Consider the following 19,795-nt stretch of genomic DNA (forward strand, 5'->3'; position numbering starts at 1 on the left):
TAGACAATTTTATATTTTTGAGCCTGAAAAAAGGCCAATTAATTTTTGATGAAGTGCAAGATGGAAAGAAAGAGGAAACAATGGAAAGTAGAGAGAGAGAGAGATGTTTCAAAATTGGATCAAAATTTTCAATTTGGTCCCTTAGTTCACAAATTATAAACTTTTGGTTCCCCAATATCGTAAATTTTAAATTTTGATTTAAGACCATTTTTATTTATTTTCAGTTCTTGGTTTGAGAAATAAGAGGGAATGATTGGATTTTAGTGGCAGAAACAGAAACTTTTAGTTGATATTGATTTGAGCCATGAAAAAAATTAATTTTAATATCAAATAGTTTTATTCGATAAAAAAAAATATTTTAAGTGTTATTTTTTCCTTCCTCTTACTTGAGATAGTAAATCTAAACTAGAGAAGTTTTTTAGGTCTTGGTTAATTTGAGTTTTTCAATGGATTTTTAGATTTTTTATATTATATATGAGTTTTTCAATATGTTTAAAGTTTATATTATATATGAGTTTTTCAATATGTTCCATATGAGTTTTTAGGTATTTTAGATCAAAAATAGATTTAAAATTGAAAATTTTAACAAAAAAACATAAAATATAATTTTTTGACAATGCATCATCGATATTATTTTATATAAAAAAATTAAAGGATCATTCACCCTTTAAAATTTATTTTATAAAAGAAAAATGAATTCTCAGAAAAAAGACTTGACTTGAAGGCCAAACCTTTTTCATGGGCTAGAACTAGGCTTTTTATAGGCCAAACATGTGGGCAGGCCTAAGTGGTTGATTTGTTTTTTTTTTTTAATTTATTATATTTTTAACCTTTTAAAATTAATATAAAAAATACCATTTGTTTGTTTTTTAAAGGTTTTTTCACTTGACTTAAAAAAAACTCTTCTTGCTATCAAACTTTAATAAAATTAGGTTTAACATGAATTCTAGATTTGACAAGTTAATCCTAGTTAACTTGATTTTTTTTTTATTTTTTGAATTAAATATTTTTATTTTATTTTTATTATTTAACATTAAGTTAATTAGAAATTAGACATTGTAATTTATTTCAATCCATTTTTATTATTTAACATTGAGTTAATTAGAAATTAGACATTATAATTTATTTTAATTCATTTTTTATAAAGTTATTACGGTTTCATAATCCAGGTTTACTTAAATCGATATAATATATTATTATTTTTATATATTTATTAGAAAAAGAATGTGATACTATACACGTGAGATTTTTTATTAGAAAAAGAATGTGATACTATACCGTGAGATATTGAATTCATTATTATTATTATTATTATTTTCTATTACAAAACGTCATAGCATGGATTTTTTTGTGTTCAAAATAAAAATTACTCTCACCCATTTTTTTGTGTTCAAAATAAAAATTAATCTCACCCACTTTGTTTGTATATTTTTTTTTTATTATCATTCAACTAAAAAAAATAATTTCAATAAATAAAATTATTTAACATAGTTGAATTTATGTATTATTCATAATACAAGATCATATATCTTAAAACATATTTATCTCTTAATATTTCAACTTAATTTTTAATTATTGTCAATGATTTTTTTTTTATTTATTATCATATATAATTCTTGATTTATATAATTAAATACATATATAAAGTTTTTGGTTTATGATTATAATTTTTTTTTAGATTCCAAAAAATTATGTTGTAAATAATTGCATATTTTTTCTCTTTTTTTTTTTTCAATGAAAGAAAAATCTGCAGCTGCGAAGCACAAGCCACGTAGCTATTTACGTGCTAAAATCCATCATGTTGCGAAGAATATGCTATTCTCTATTTTGAGTAGAAGTAGAGAGACTTCTTCATAATAATTATACATTGAACGTCCGTCTTACAGCACGAGAGAGAATTCATGAAAACATGCTTTCACCGCTGTCAATAAGTAGTGAGCTAAGTGCAAAATGCCTAATTAACACGCACACGCTGGAGATCTCCGGCGAAAATCCATCATAACTAGTGTGGCAGCACAGTGAGAAAGTGCTGCTAGAACAACAAACACGTGAAAAATCTGGTGGCTGTGCCCAGCAATGTCAAATGCACCAGGCTTCAAACGTTCTGGTATTCTAGTGATATAAAAACCAACTCCTGCAGTGTAGAAAATTGCCATAACAAGCTCATATCCGAGGGATACAAATATATGTGGATGCCCCCAGTGGAGGACAACTGCGTGAGCTGCAGGAATCACCCCTGAAAAACCCATGATGAGGAAGAGGGTGGCCCTGAAAGGTCTGAAATGAGGAGTGGAAAAAACAGGCGCAAGGAGGGTGATGATTGCAAGTACACCAAGCACAGTTATGGAGGTTAGATAAAAGAACCGTGGATAGGGATTGCAATAGAAGGCATAATAGATGGGAGCAAAGAATGAACAAACTATCATAAGGGAGATGCCAGCATAATCTAGGCGCCAGAAGAACAAATTGAAGCGTTTGGAATGGCAAGCAAGGAGGTGGGAGAGGGAGCTGCAGACCAAGCACATCATCGCCCCAGATAGGAAAACAAACCATGGCCATCTAGGAATAACCTTATCAGAACCATCCTGCTTATTGACGACTGATTGCTGTGAAATGTGCCTCATTAAGACCGAATCCTGCGCAGAAGCAAATGATTTTATTTTATTTTCAAGTATAAAATCTCCTGATAATGTATACCTACACAAGATTTATGTTACTAGTGCAAAGATTTTTCATCCCCCTTGCATCTATAATCCATATCCTTCATAATTTTTACAGATAAAAATTTCGATGTGCTTCACCAACTTAACAAATATATCATCTGAACTTTAGAACAACTCAAGACGTGGGATTGAGATTTTTGTCAGTTTTCGTTGATTATTCTTGATCAGTGTAATAACATAAAACAAAGCAATCCCTCTCTAAGACATTTTTTTATTTTTTAAATTTGATTTTTAATATAAAAAAAAATAATATTTTTTTATTTTTAAATTTTGATTTTTAATATAAATAAATCATAAAAAAATAATTTAAAACTAAAAAAATTGCCATAAACCATTTACTATGAAGATTGAAATCTTCAGTTACTCACCTTTCAGAACAATTCAAAAAGGTAGTTGTACTAAAAAAAGAAAAATTAGGCTTCGATTCCATATATTTTAGAACAGTTCAAAGAGGATAACAATCCAAAAGGGTTTCTTTTTCTTAAAAAGAAAAGGAGAGAAATTTAAATTACCCCATCAGTGCATCACATGGTGTGGCCAAGAGTTGTTAATCGAATAAAAAAAAATCACAAGATGCTGTCCCTACCTATCACAGCCATTCCTTATAATCATCATCTTCAAGAACACTAGAGAGCTCAAAAGACCCTAAGAGAAAATAAAAAACTTACAGGAAACATATGATTATCAGAGACGTTCAAGTCTTGATTCTTCTTCATCATCATCAGTGTCATCAGAGGTCCAGAAACTTTTGCTCTGTGAGTCCCGCACCAAAGCAAAACAATCAACTCAAAAAAGCATCCCCCATCGAACCAAAATTGAAAAAAAAAAATTCCAAAGTAGAAGAAACCTGGAGAAACTGGTGATTAAACCTTCAATATTCTCCGTGCTCTCCTCCATGAAACTCAAAACCAGCAATCCCAGAAATATTAAGAAACCCCCTAAATGGCTGCAGGCACAAGTAAATTTTCAAGTTTCATTTCACAGTAATTTATGTAAAAAAACGCAAGTATTCATGTTATTTGATCTGTAAATTAATAATTAAATACTTACGTCCAGACATTGAGAGTTTCGTTGTGCCAAGAAAATACGCTAAAAAATGCATCTTTTAAAGGCCATTCACATCGATAGTAATCCAATATATACTCATTATCTTGCAAATAATCTGGCAACTCTTTGTATGTCAATAATCTCGACCTCTTCTTCATTCTCTGCTTTGAATTTTTCACTTTCTCTGTTTTCTCATCCATTGAGTGATCCATCTTCACTTGCTGGTTCACCTTCTTCGCGTTTTTCCTCATTCTATCTCAAACCACGAAATCTCGCCGGAAAATACCTTCTCCGGCGAGGGACTCCCGGATATATTTTGGGTTCGTTTCAGGCGGCGATAATTTTATGACAGGACAGCTCTCTCGGGAGTTAGAATTCACCACGCTTTGATGGTGTCATATTTATAGACATGACTAATTAGCTGTACTGATTAGAAGCGCGTGAGCTGTTCTGGAAAGGAAATAATTAGCTGTAATGATCTTAGCTTAGGTTTTACACGTTTCGCTATGTTATTGGTTGGATTTTCTGTTTTCGCATTCTGATTGACATCTTATCTTTTGAATCTTGAAATTTAAGATATCATAGTATAAACTTTAGTGAACTAATCTAAAAGTATATCTATGATACTTCATCCGGTACCTGTTCAAAAAATGATTGGATTATTGGGTTGTTAGATTAATAGTGAGTACTTTTATTTTATTAAAATTATAATATTTTAATTGTTTAGTATTAAAATTGTATTGATAAAATTAATTATATTATTTAACATTTGATCGAGTTAATTAGATTTTATTAGGTTAATTTCTTGTTTATTTTAACTAAAAATTTACTATATTATGTTTTTTAATAGTATTTTTTACTTGAAAATATATAAAAATATTAATTTTTTTATTTTAAGATCAATATAGTAAAATTATTAAAAAACATTAAAAAATATATATAATGTATTTTCACGATAAACACACCCAAACACCATTTTAAATAGCCTCTAAATTAACTTGCTAACAATTATGCAGGTGCTCATATGGAAGTTCCTTGTTTTTAAAAAATAAAAAGTTTGCAAAGTATATATATCCGAACACAAACAAGTGCACAACATAAATTATTTTCCTTGCCAGGAAATCATGGACACAAACAAGTGCATGACATAAGAATGGAGTTGAGTGCGGGGGATTGTTGCTTTTACGGTACACTGCCACGTGCGAGGGTAAAATGTTGTTATCTCTTGCTTAACGTTTGAAGTGTGTGAAAAATCAAATGGGAGGAAGGTGAGAAACGTAATTTAGGTGAGCTGAACCAGGAATTCATCAATTTGCTGTGGCGCCTCCCTAAGTTAGGTTGGAATTAGGCTTTCTATGCTCTCAATCTTTGGTGCTTTATATTTGTGATGTGTAATGACGTGTTTGGTATTCCAGTAAAGTATGTATTTTTAAGAATATATACATATACATATATAATCAATTAAATCATGTCAGATTAATTTTTATATGCATGTTAATAACATATAAATATTTTATTTTTTATGTCCAATAAAAACTTGATTGATTTATAGCATAGCACAAAAGATTATTTTATCATAATGTCTGTGTGTATTTCACTCAATCAAGCTTTGAGAAAGCTCCAAGGGAGGGCTAGCTTCTATGTCTGCTTTAGGCAGCCAACTTGATTTATACGGGAATCGAAGAATGAATTACTAGCTGCTCTGTCTATTCTGAGCTGGGTTTTTAAAAAAATATTTAGTGGAAGTTGACCTAAATAAATTAATATACGCGGTCAATATTATAATTCAGTTTTTTTAAATGATATATTGCTTTAATATTTTATATAAAAAATAAAATAATATTGTTTTGATTAATTTAAGTTAACCCAATAATAACATGGATTTAATTCATTGTTAATTTGAATAAACTTGTTTTTAAATGGAATTATGAATAAATAAATTATATTTTCCCCCTTTTCAGTTGCATAAATGTGTGTATAGGCAAGTTTTGCTTTGACAGCTTCATTGTGCATGGCTGAAATCTAGTTTTTGTGAGTAAAACAGACTTAAAATGGAAAAAGTGTTACGGATGAAAACATTTTTTTCATGAGAGATTAAGAATTAAAATGATATACTAAATTATTAATCTACGATGAGCGTGATTGCTAAGATTTCCTTAATCCAGTGTCCTAAACAATTCTGTCATTGGCTATGTCTTAATCAACCTTCAGTTCAGATTAAAAATTAAAATGATATACTAAATTGCTTTGACATTTGCCTTTGTGTAAATTATTAATCATGTCAGTAAAATGATAACTCCCTACGCATCATTTGAAAGACATTAAAATCGTTTATTTGTAGGCATATGCCACACATATACTATCAAGTTTTTTTAATAATTAAAATATAAATATACCCCTTAATTAACACTAACTTGATATTATGAAAAACAATGGTAAAAAGATTAAAAAGCTCTTGCAAGAGAGTTTGTATGTCTTAAAGAGCACTGAATTATTTACATTACTATGAAAAAATAAAAAAGTTCAAAACATTCATGATTGAAAGATAATCTATTTTTTTAGAACTAAATTAGTAATTTTCCTGAGTTAAAAAACAAAATAACTAATCTAACCTCATACAATTTATAAAAAATAACTATGTCATGGTATAAAGATCACTTTGCTCCCAATACTTAATTCAAAGATTTTATAGTTAAAGAATAATATTATCATTGTATTTTTATAAATAATAGTAATTTGTATCTACATCTATTACAATAAAACCCCCTCCCCTTTATATTTTTGTTAATTAAACAGCAAAAGGTAAAGTTTCTCTTTTTATTATTTTATGCACACAGCACTAAAGTTGACACTCCATGCCAAAATGAACCTTATATTTACTCCAACACGTACTAACATGTTTAAATAAAACACCTTAGCAATTCATTATAGTAAAAGGTTTTCTTAATTTTCATCTTAATTTGTTTTTCAACTGTAGTTTTTACGCCCAAACAATGACCAATTCAATAAAAAAATTAAGAAAACAAAATTTTTTATAATAAAGGACTAAAATGTAAAACAAGAAATCTAATGGAGAATCTCAATTTCACTAGAAAACTTTCTATATGGTCCACTTACTTTCTATTTTATTACTCTGCTGTCTTTTTAATTTTAATTTTGATTCAAAATTTTTTAAAAATTTATTTAATCTAATGGAGGTTTTTTTACATTTTTTTATTTGCATGATAATTCAAAAATACTAGTTTGATTTGCTGTATAAAATAAAATAAAAGGACAATGAGTATAAAATATTCGCATATACATCTATTTTTAATTTTTACTATAAATATTAATTAGTTTCTTATTTTAATATTTAATTAGTATTAACATTTTTTTTTGAAGTTTGCCTCAAATATATATATGTTCTCAACGGGCCCATCTGCCCGTAAATAGAAATTCGTGGAACTTATTCTTACGTATTTATCATCAAGGTATGGGTCGAGTGGCTGAAGAATGGAATTTATTCTTACGTATTTATCATAAAGGTATGGGTCGAGCGGCTGAGGAATGCTGACATTTCTATTTATGGGCAAATGCTTTGAACACTTGCTATGGCAGATGGGCTCGTTGAGAACATATATATATATCCAAGTTGACACTCCATGCCAAAATGAACCTTGTATTTACTTCAACACATACTAACATGTTTAAATAAACACCTCAGCAATTCATAATAGTCAAAGGTTTTTTTAATTTTCATCTTAGTTTGTTTTTCAACTGTAGTTTTTACTCCCAAAATAATGACCAATTTAATAAAAAAAAATAAGAAAACAAAAAATTTAACAATAGAGGACTAAAATGTAAAACAAGAAATATAATGGAGAATCTCAAATTCATTAGAAAACTTTCTATATGTTCCACTTACTTTCTATTTTCTATTCAGTAGTCTTCTTAATTTTTTTTAATTTTAATCTTGATTCAAAATTTTTTAAAAATTTATTTAATCTAATGGAGGTTTTTTTACATTTTTTTATTTGCATGATAATTCAAAAATACTAGTTTGATTTGCTGTATAAAATAAAATAAAAGGACAATGAGTATAAAATATTCGCATATACATCTATTTTTAATTTTTACTATAAATATTAATTAGTTTCTTATTTTAATATTTAATTAGTATTAACATTTTTTTTTGAAGTTTGCCTCAAATATATATATATGTGTGTGTGTGTGTGTGTGTGTGTGTGTTCTCATGTTCTCAACGGGCCCATCTGCCCGTAAATAGAAATTCGTGGAACTTATTCTTACGTATTTATCATCAAGGTATGGGTCGAGTGGCTGAAGAATGGAATTTATTCTTACGTATTTATCATAAAGGTATGGGTCGAGCGGCTGAGGAATGCTGACATTTCTATTTATGGGCAAATGAACACTTGCTATGGCAGATGGGCTCGTTGAGAACATATATATCAAATGCTTGGGCTTTGATTATACTTGAAAATAAATAAGTAAAAGTATGAAAGATATTATAAAAAATATAAAAATAAGAGTGTAATAAAAAAATATAAAATGTTTCGTTTATAAAACAATTCGAGGTATTTATAAATTTAACAATAAAGGACTAAAATGTAAAACAAGAAATCTAATGGAGAATCTCAAATTCATTAGAAAACTTTCTATATGTTCCACTTACTTTCTATTTTCTATTCAGTAGTCTTCTTAATTCTTTTTAATTTTAATCTTGATTCAAAAAATTTTAAAAATTTATTTAACCTAACGGAGGTTTTTTTATATTTGTTTCAGTTGCATGATAGTTCAAAAATATTAGTTTGATTTGTTGTATAAAATAAAATAAAAGGAAAATTAGTATAAAATATTTGCATATATATATATATATATCTATTTTTATTTTTTATTATGAAGATTAGTTTCTTATTTTAATATTTAATTAGTATTAACAATTTTTTTCAGTTTTCCTAGGATATATATATATATATATACACAGCTTGAGACGAAACTTCAGCGTGTCATGCTCAAGGCTCGGGCCAGATCATCCCAGAGCCACTACAACAGAAAGTCAAATAACCGATATTTACGGGCAAATACTTTGAACAGTTGGTAGAGCAGATGGGCTCGTGGAGAACACACACACGCACACACGCACGTGGCGTCTCATTCTAACTTCACTTAACTTGAAAACAACACACCAAGACTCGTTAAAAGAAAAGGAAGAAAAAGTGTGGCGTGCCGTCCGTTTGGGCTGCAGCAGTTCCCTTAATTGAAATGCGATGGCAGCCCAAACGCGCTGTCCCTTAATTGAAACCTGGCATCCCTAACTACCTGTGGTTTGGATGTTGAAAGTCATAGCTCCACGCATGAGTAAGTTCTTACAACTCTCTTATTTATGCAGTTTTCACTTGTTTTTTTCGTGTGATTAAAGGACAGTGTGAAGGTTTTTCTGTGTGCTATATAATATTACATGAATGTGCTCGTGAATTTAAATCTTAATTTTTGTTGAAAAAATTATTAAAAACTATTTTTTATGTTGAAAAGTTTTGAATAAGAGATGGGCATTTCACTACAGCTACACCCTCTCCATTTTAACTCTTTTTATAATACAATGTTTCTTAATATATTTCAGTCGTCAAACTTTTTATCTTTACAATCTTATCCTTCCATGTTAAATTGGCGTTGTTTTTTTATTTACATTTATTTTATTTTGCATTATATTGTGTATACAAAGTTTTCAACAATATTCAAGGATTAATTAAGGATCAATTTAGTTAAATCTTACATTAATTATAGTTATAAATCCGTGACAAATGATAAATTCTTATGTACCTTAACTTGGATTTTTATCTGTTAAATTATATAAGAGCTAACTCTATGTAAATTGGTTTATTTAATAAGTTAAAAAAATCTAAATAATTGTTTTTTATTTTAAAAAACCGATATTGAACAATAAAAAAACAATAATAAGGTAAAAATAAAAAAATAAAACTCACTTTTTAATTGATTTAATATTGAATGAATTATTATTATTATTATTAAATAATATAATATAATTTTTATTTTTATTATTACTTTTACTTGCTACAATGGCACAAATTTGCGAGTTGTTTTTTAGAGTCTGGCTTGACAGCAGCCGGAAAGCATATTCAAAATTCAGAGAGTAGGATGTGATTTTGCTTGTCATGTTATGATGTCAGGCTTGAACTCAAAGGAAGATGGTGATATTTTTTCTTTCGTTCTTGTATGTGAACAAATTGAATCAATATGGATATTATTGTATGAAAATTGGAAAAAAAAGTTAAATTGAATCAATATTAAAATGAAATTAAAAGGAGAGCAAAAACATGTCTGTTGATCGTGGATTGTAACAGAGTCCCTCAAACGTTCTGGCTTCTCGGCGCAGGGTGTCTCCGGCTTCGCCCACCTGCGACGGCTGTTGCATCCTTGGGATTCGTTTGCTCATCATAGAAGATGTTGCTCGGCTGGCTTGATTTGGGTTTTGGTTCGGCTTCATTTGGCTTCTCAGCACAGAGCTGTGCATGAAGATAGATATATTTTTATGTTTAAAAAAAAAAGTGTTTTTTAAAAATATTAATTTTTTTATATTATTTTGATGTGTTAATATCAAAAATATTTTTTAATATATAAAAAATATTATTTTAATAATTTTAAAATAAAAAATAACTACTATTCTAATATATATGTGTGTGAGAGAGAGTGAGATTAGTTAGAGTAAGGTACTGTTTATTTATGCATTTTAAAAATAGTTTTTAAAAAATTTAAAGTTTTTTATTTTAAAATTAATATTTTTAGTCTTTTTAAATTAATTTAATTTTAAAAATAAAAATATGATTTTAATAGATTAATACAAAAACGCTATTAGCCAGCCAGCGGCAGTCCAGCAAAGAATGAAGAGCTGGCTTTACCAACTGTAAACGTCAATTCAATACGCTGGAAAAAAGTCTGCTTGAATTATGACAGCCCCGTATTTCCTTCTGAAAGTTACGTGGAGTTTGTCTCTTTTAATTCCATCCAACGACATTGAAGATGAGCGTTCCTTTTCGGAGATTCTATATGCATACACACGCCATTAATTGAGACGAATCACTTTTATTTGTATTTAATTACTGGATATAATAATGCATTACCATAAACATATCTAATTTCAATTAAAATGTAAATATGTTTTTATTTCATTTTTTTTCCTGAGAAAGCATATCGGATACTGAATTGACTTTCAATTTCTTATCACACTATAACAAGAATATATATTTTTGTCTTTTTATAACAAGGAGGTAAAATTAGAAAGAGAATAGTGGTTTTGATTAGACATAGTTTGAAAAAACGATACAAATTATATTTTATAAAAAATTATAAAAAAAAACTGTGGTTTTGATTAGATATAGCTTAGAAAAACGGTATAAATCATATTTTATAAAAATTTATTTTTTGTTAAAGATTAATTTGTTTGTATTTTAAATTATTTTAATACATTAATCTCAAAAAATAAATTTTAAATAATAATAAAAATATTATTTTAACATAAAAATATTTTAAAACAGGCATTATATAAAGTAATCCATTTTCGATAAGCAAATAAATAAAAAGCATTGGCAAATTATTCCCACGCATGAAGGATGATGGTACATTGAAATTTTCGTCTTCAACACTCTAGCTACTCTAATAAGTCCATATGTGTCAACATCTCCGCGCGTGGAATTGATTTGTTGCATTTTTTAATATAAAAAAATTGATTGGTTACCATGACTTCTAAGTAAACTAAGGTTAATTCCTCTATTCGATCTATTTTAGAATGCACCCTCCATGTTAATCTGATACATTTAAAAGAATTTAATAAAAAAATAAATATTAATTAACAAAAAGCTAAAACTGCTTGGTATTTAAACCCTGGATTGTGAATAGTTTTTATACGATTTTTCTATATTTTTCATAGATTTAATTATCAAGGAAAGCAAAAAAATATTCAATTGGCTTCAGGAGGCTATTTCATCATTTCTCCTTCTTCACAAAGCAAAATGACATAAGTGTCTTTAGAATCAAAATTTATTAAGTTGGCTTTCATTTTTGTACTTTTATCATAGTTTTATTTATTTATTATAATTTGGGTGATTGAGAGGTAATATAATATTTTAATAAATATATATTATTATTAAAAACTGAAAGCTAGTTGGCACGCGTCAACCGTGTGAGTTGTCTCCACTACTTTCAAGAGGTGCGTGAGTCAATATCTAATAGCTAAATAGTGCTTCTAAGGTGGTGTTCTTCTATTACGACGCGGCGTGCATGACCAATTAACCTTTAATTTGATGTTGATGACATATTTTTTCTTTCATTTTCTTTTTTTTTATATTGATTTTCACGTTTTTTATTCGAAGTTTTTGAAGTAGCACTTCAATTTATTTTTATTTTTTATTTAATTTTATTTTTTAATTATTATTTATTTTATTTAGAATGAGTTATTAAATTAGTTTTTTTTTCATTTCATCTGGAATTTTTTTGACATGTGAGATTCAATTCTATTTTTTTTTATTAATATTTATTTTATTTAAAATGATTTTTAAAAATGATTTTTTTATAATTTTATTTTTTATATATATTTTTATCGTTAAATTTAATCCTTTTTATTTTATTTGCTATCTTATTCATTATGAATTTTTTTTTATATTGATGTTTTCTTTTAATTTTATATTTTCACATTAAATTAATTATAAAATAAGTTTCTTAATTGTGTCCAATTTTACGGGTTATAAATTTAAAATATTTATTTAACTTTTTTTTTTAAGTTTATATTTTTTTAGTTTTATTTCTTATTATTTATTTAATCAAAGATTAAATTTTGTAATTTTTTATTTGTTTTTATAAAATTATTTATTAATTTTATAATTATTTAATCAGAAATTTATTTAAATTTGTTTTTTTTTAAGTTTATAATTTTTTAGTTTTATTCCTCATTATTTATTTCATCAAGATTGGGATTTGTAATTTTTTTTTAAGTTTATAATTTTTTAGTTTTATTACTCATTATTTATTTAATTAGAGATTGAGTTTTGTAATTTTTTATTTATTTTTCATAAAATTATTTAAAATTATTTAATTTTTTTAATTTATCATTATTTTTTATTTTTCAATTCCCGAAAAGTGAAGCTAACTGAGGTTCGATATCATTATCTGTTTCATTGAAACAGCACATAAAAATATATAGGTAAAGACAAGAGAGAAGAAACCACAAGGGCCGGTTAGACGGCCTCCAAAACAGTTCGCTCACTAGCCGGCCGTTTCTTCTTATTTGACAGCACACGCTTTTCTAACCCTATTCTTCCCTGTCATTCCTTTAAAAGCCTCCTCATTGGAGAGCTCAGTCATATCTCTCAAATTTTATCCCATTTTAATCTAGCTACTGGACGCGTGCGGCTAAGTTTTCATGGCGAAATTATCACAGCAGAACACAAAAAACACAGCAAGTAACAATAAGAACACGACTAATGGCGTGACCAAGGTGAAACGAACAAGGAGAAGTGTTCCAAGAGACTCTCCTCCTCAACGCAGCTCCATTTATCGTGGCGTTACTAGGTTATAAATCATTTGCATGGCTTCATTGTTATAAGTTCTTCTGCTTGATCAAATTTATTACTTTTATTCTTAATTTTTTTTTCTCTTTCCTTTCCTAAGAATGATACCATTGTATTAATTATTGTTTCAGGCACCGGTGGACCGGCCGATATGAAGCTCATTTGTGGGATAAGAATTGCTGGAATGAATCACAGAGCAAGAAAGGACGACAAGGTTATTCATTTTCACCACCTACATTAACATATTTTTTAAGCTGTAGAGATTATCATGGAGCAATGTATTAATTAATGTGCATTTTTTTTTCTTTCTGTGGCAATGGCCGATGGTTCTTAATTTGCTGCGATACTTGGATAATGCAGTTTACCTTGGTACGTATCATAATTAATTGCATGCTTTTAATTTCTTAGTAAAGCCAATGAAAAAAAATTGGAAAATAAAGTTTGAGATTGAGCTGTAGTTCTTATGGCATATGTGATGACTACTTTTCAGGTGCCTATGATGATGAAGAAGCGGCAGCGCATGCTTATGACTTAGCTGCACTGAAGTACTGGGGTCCTGAGACAATTCTTAATTTTCCGGTAATCTTATGTCCAAAATACATATGAAAAAAAGAAATAAAAAAGTTAAGATATATTCAGATGATTAACGCAGGAATCTGCTGTATTATTGGTTATAGTTGTCGACATACCAAAATGAACTGAAAGAAATGGAGGGTCAGTCAAGAGAAGAGTGTATCGGATCATTGAGAAGGTATAAGCTTCTTGCATCTATGGCTGTGGAAATGAATCTTTGCATACGGAATTGCTAAATTGATGAACTAATTTATACAGCAAAATGATTCTTATTTGTGTTCAAATCTGTAGGAAAAGCAGTGGCTTTTCTCGTGGAGTTTCAAAATATCGAGGAGTTGCTAGGTACTTTACGCTAGCCTTGCTCTGTAATTACAGATAGTGTATACAATTCTGAAGCCTCAAGATTTTCAATTATAAAAGCCAATAAAAAGAAGAAGAAGAATCCAGCCAATTCTCATAATTAGCAGGATCTCGCTCAACATATCCCATAACTTGAGACTTTAATTAATGTTATTGAAATTAATTTTAATGTTCAGGCATCATCACAATGGGAGGTGGGAAGCTCGGATTGGTAGAGTATTTGGCAACAAATACCTATATCTCGGGACATATGGTAAATTCCTCCTCGATGTTTCACTTTTGACCTGTACCTTGGGGTTCTCTTTCTGATCTTGGGACAAATACCTCTCGAATTAATGCTATTATGCACATCCCAGAGAAATGCACGCGTTCCTTAATGACATTACATCACATGCACAGAAATTCTCAAGCTCCCACCATCCTTTTACATGCAAAATGAATCCTAACATTGATCAACCGATTTTTTTCTTGCAAAGCCTTACACTAAGTAACCCTTATATATTAGTAGTCTGCACGAAGAAAAGTTTTCAAACTGCCGATTCTGCACGCAAACGGATTGATCCTAACTTCACTCAGTTTATCTTTAATTTAATGGAAGAAAAACCAGCACTGATTATGTCTCGTTGATTTTTGCAGCTACTCAAGAAGAAGCTGCCACCGCTTACGATATGGCGGCTATAGAGTACCGTGGCCTGAATGCTGTTACCAACTTCGATCTTAGCCGTTACATCAAATGGCTAAAACCCAATCAAAATAACAGTGATAGCAATAACGATCTAAATCTCCCTAACCCTATCCTAGGCACTGATAGTTCAACTCATCCTAACCCTAAACAAGAGCTTGGAACAACCTTCCTTCAAAACCAGCAAACCTACCAACCGAGTGAAACTACATTAACTCAACCACGGCCAGCAACGAATCCTTCATCTGCCCTAGGGCTCTTACTTCAATCATCGAAGTTCAAGGAGATGATGGAAATGACAGCAGTGACAGATGGCCCACCAACCCCACCGTCGGGCTTAGACCTGACACCATGTAGCTTCCTTGAAGACGTACAGACATATTTTGACTGTCACGATTCACGTAACTACGGAGATCAAGGTGACGACATGATTTTTGGCGACCTCCGCTCGTTTGTGCCACCCATGTTCCAGTGCGATTTCGAGACATAAAGATTAATTAAGGTGATCTTGTCACTACACATTAATTTATATAATTAAATTAGTTTGAAGGTTCTTTGTGAATATGAGACCTGCAATATGGTCTATGGCTTTCCCTCATCAATTGGTGAAGGGTTAAAGTAGTTCTGTAGGGCTGCATGCGCTTTATTTGGAGAAGAAATGGAGAAACGAGGCGGAGAAGAGATTTATTATTCGGTTCATTTGTTTGTAGAGCGACAAGGGCAAATAAACAGTGGTATTTTATCATCATTATTTTGTACGAATAAGATGTATAATTTTTTCTATCAATAAAATGTCTATGAAATTGATGTAATTTTCATTTTTCATTAATAAAATGTCTACATGTGTGCATAAAAAGAAAGATTCTCTAAGATGGACTAAATCGATATATTATCTCTTCATCTGCACAAATTATTCTTCAAAAAATAACGCATCAAAAAAGTTATAATTAAGCATATAAAAAATTACTAATTTGATTTTTTTTTTTTACAGAATATAAACATTGCCGTCTCTAATTTTTTACCCTTTTTTCAACAAATAATAAAAAAATGCAAAAAAAAAAACGCCAAAGTTCTAAAAATGAATATGGTTTCCTACGTGATTAGGTAAATTTCTGGTTATTTTATAATTTTTTTTTTTATCATTTCTACAAAAATATCCCTCTCATTGAAATCATCCTTGTCCTCAAGGATGCTCAATAATGGAAAACAAGAAATAAGGACTCTAAGGATGTGAGACTTTCCAAGCAACCTCTTTCGCGCTCAGATTGGACCTTTGGACACCAGGCCGCTACCACCCACTTCAATATTCTTCTCTAGTTAACAACAAAAGTTTCCTTTTGTATTGACCAACTAAACTTGGGATGTTGAGATTTATATTTTCAAATATAGAAATATATCACCGTGAATTTTCATAATATATTCTGGTGTTTTCTTTTTTATTTTAAATGGATAATGAAATAACTAAATTACTTTTAGAAATAAAAAAATTTAAATATGTATAAGAAAAAATTTAGTATTTTTACAATTATTTTTATTATCATTATCAATTTCACTCGGAAGGTATTTAATTAAATATATAAAATAAAAAGTAAAATGAAACGGTTAAAATACCTTTAAAAAATAAAACTATTGTCTTGGGGCATTTTCATCCTTTTTGCAATGGTTTCTTTGGTTATTATTAAATCATTTTAGATGTAGTTTGATATTTTTTTAATTATATAAAAAAAAAATACTAGGAGTGTGTGTAGCGCACCATTTTATGTCTTTTTCTTGAAGTTGCTGTGCTTGTAAGTGACAGTGATTTGATTTGTTATTGGTGAATTTTTCTTTTTTTTTTCTCTTGTTTTTTGAAGATTATATTTTAATAATTTTTTGTTGTTGATATTTTAACTTGTATTTTTATTTTTTATTTTTATTTGTTTTTTTTTTAACTTTATATTTGTTTTTAATTTTATATTTCAATCTTTATTTACTAAATATTATTATTTTTAATTTAATCCTTATTATTTTGATTATTTTTTTGGGCCTTTTGTTAAATTGATTAGTTTTTCAATTTTATCTTTTAGTAAAAAAATTGTTTTAATTTTTTATTTCAATTTTTATTTTTTTTGTTTTTTTTGTACAATTATTTTTTCCTTTTCATTTTAGTACCCTTTAATAAAAAATAAAACTTATTTTTTATTTTAATTTTGATCTTCATTATTTTAATTTTAATTTTTTAGATTTTTTTATATAATTAGTATTATTTTTTCAAATTAATTTTTTAATATTTAATTAGTTGAGAATTGAGATTTATGATTTTTTCATAGTACTTTCAATCCAATATCTAAGGTCATGAATTTGAAAAATTAACACGTGTTGACATTGTATATTTTACTTAATTTTTTTCGGCTTTGTGGTTCTTTATGTTTTCTTTTTTGCTAGGCTACCCCCATCTGATGACATGGATTGTGGGTTTAGAGAGGTAACTCGTTGTTGTTGATATTTTAACTTGTATTTTTTTTTTTTTAAGTTTATATTTGTTTTCAATTTTATATTTCAATCTTTATTTACTAAATATTATTATTTTTAATTTAATCCTTATTATTTTGATTATTTTTTTGGGCCTTTTGTTAAATTGATTAGTTTTTCAATTTTATCTTTTAGTAAAAAAATTGTTTTAATTTTTTATTTCAATTTTTATTTTTTTTGTTTTTTTTGTACAATTATTTTTTCTTTTTCATTTTAGTACCCTTTAATAAAAAATAAAACTTATTTTTTATTTTAATTTTGATCTTCATTATTTTAATTTTAATTTTTTAGATTTTTTTATATAATTAGTATTATTTTTTCAAATTAATTTTTTAATATTTAATTAGTTGAGAATTGAGATTTATGATTTTTTCATAGTACTTTCAATCCAATATCTAAGGTCACGAATTTGAAAAATTAACACATGTTGACATTATATATTTTACTTAATTTTTTTTGGCTCTGTGGTTCTTTATGTTTTCTTTTTTACTAGGCTATCCCCATCTTATGACATGGATTGTGGGTTTAGCGAGATAACTTGAGTTGACTTGTTTTTTGCTTCCTGAGTTACAAATTTGTCATTCTAACTCTCAATTTTCATCATTTTGTGTTTAATAAGTTTAAAATTAAGTTATATTATTTGTCTCATTTTACAAAAATATTTTTACTTAGTTTATTGGTATCACTTTTGTTGTTTTTAAATTTAATCTATTTGTTGTAATTGTTTATTTTTTTATTATCAAATTAAAATAAAAACTAACTTATTTGATTCAATCTAATTTAACACCAGCGTCACTTGCACAACTTAAACATTCTTTCATGGCACAAAAACAAATATATTCTAATACCACAGCTATCAATCCCTCATTCAAACTACTAATAACACTCCTCCACATTGTCCTCTCATGCAACTTCTCAAATTCTTTCATTGCATCAATGAGTTTTCTATTCCCAATTCGTGAACACAAAGCCTTAACAAACCTATCCCGAGTTAGATCATCCCGGTAAGCCAACAAATCCTAGAATCACACCCTCACCTTACCATTCAGAAGACACAGTAACATGTTCAAGTTATATGACCATCTTGAAATATGATCCTATCCAACCCCTCATCTTTTTTCTTCAAAGAAGGACAATTAAGTTCATGCCATGCAATTTGAAAGATAGTATTAAATTGTAAGTGCTCACCTACTTTACTCTTCAATTCTCGTGACTCGAAGGTTGCAAGACCATCATGATCTAATTTTAATAAATTTCGCAATTAGATTTAATTTAGAAATTATTTATCTAAATTCTGCTTGAGAAGCTTTATTTACTCATCAATTTCTCGAAACTCTAACCTTATGTATTTCAATTGTTTCTCAATGACTAACATTTGATTATTTTTCACCACTTTTCATATTAGTCCGAACCATTATTTTGGTACCAAAATTGTAACATATCATGGAAAAGATAGAAATAAAAACAAGGTTTATGACAGAAAAATAAAAATAATAGTTGTGATTGGTTTAAAAAGCCTATTCTGAACTTCGAGTCAGTAAATAATTAGTCCCTAAACTATTTGTGTTATAGTTTGGACCATTAATTAGCATGTTTTTTGGTTAGTAATGTTATTATTCTCTTAAGGTTTTTGTCCACTTCGACGGCATATGTGATTACATGGCCTATCAAGAGATGAGGTCTTTACTATAACCTAAAATAGCTTGATAATTAAGTTCTTTTATAAATTAAATTGATTTTAAAAAAACTCTAATTAGCCTCGAAAAGGAAAATCATCTTCCTCTAGGGAAAAAATAAAAAGAATCTTCTTCCATCACATGATCAAATTAATGCCACCGCCATCAAAATTAACCTCGATGTCTATATACCCTCCCCACAAATTTATTTATCATAAAACTAATTAAAAGAAAACAATCTTAATTATTATTAAACCATCACGAGGGAGGTGTATATTTATTTTTGCTGCTGTGTTTGTTTTTAATGGTGAGAATCATGGTTAAAAGCAATAAACACAACAATAAAAATAAAAATAAAAATATATTATTTCTGCTCTAATATTTTTTATCATAGAGAATTATATAACATAAAAAAAAATTTAAAAAAAAAGAAATAAAAAAAGCAAACACCTCCTAGATCGAACACCACTACGAGTCTACTACATTGCTTCTCTCTCGTGGTGACATAACCATTATATTTTCATAATAAGCTCAAATTATTTGGTGACATAATCATATAACTCTCTCTCTCTCTCCCCCCCTAAAAACTCACGTGCTTAAGTATCTCTTCTAGCTCACGTGACTTTAGAAACGGTCAAACTT

General features: G+C 28.2%; 2 protein-coding genes across 2 annotated transcripts; one reads left to right on the top strand and one right to left on the bottom strand.

The window, feature by feature from the left end:
• Nucleotides 1-1,825: 1,825 nt before the first annotated feature.
• On the bottom strand, nucleotides 1,826-4,153 carry HHP2 (heptahelical transmembrane protein2). The gene is made up of 4 exons (XM_011019777.1): nucleotides 3,774-4,153; nucleotides 3,571-3,669; nucleotides 3,392-3,476; nucleotides 1,826-2,636 (listed from the first exon to the last, which is right to left on the bottom strand). Exons 1-4 carry the CDS (start codon nucleotides 4,019-4,021, stop codon nucleotides 1,959-1,961), a joined length of 1,110 nt encoding a protein of 369 aa, XP_011018079.1. The 5' UTR covers nucleotides 4,022-4,153; the 3' UTR covers nucleotides 1,826-1,958.
• An 8,984-nt stretch (nucleotides 4,154-13,137) lies between these two features.
• On the top strand, nucleotides 13,138-15,456 carry LOC105121328 (AP2-like ethylene-responsive transcription factor At1g16060). The gene is made up of 7 exons (XM_011019916.1): nucleotides 13,138-13,352; nucleotides 13,483-13,565; nucleotides 13,842-13,930; nucleotides 14,029-14,102; nucleotides 14,216-14,266; nucleotides 14,461-14,537; nucleotides 14,921-15,456. Exons 1-7 carry the CDS (start codon nucleotides 13,204-13,206, stop codon nucleotides 15,454-15,456), a joined length of 1,059 nt encoding a protein of 352 aa, XP_011018218.1. The 5' UTR covers nucleotides 13,138-13,203.
• The last annotated feature ends 4,339 nt before the right edge of the window (nucleotides 15,457-19,795 follow it).

The sequence above is a fragment of the Populus euphratica genome, unplaced genomic scaffold (assembly GCF_000495115.2).
Source record: "Populus euphratica unplaced genomic scaffold, PopEup_1.0 scaffold31.1, whole genome shotgun sequence".
NCBI classification, from domain to species: Eukaryota; Viridiplantae; Streptophyta; class Magnoliopsida; order Malpighiales; family Salicaceae; genus Populus; species Populus euphratica.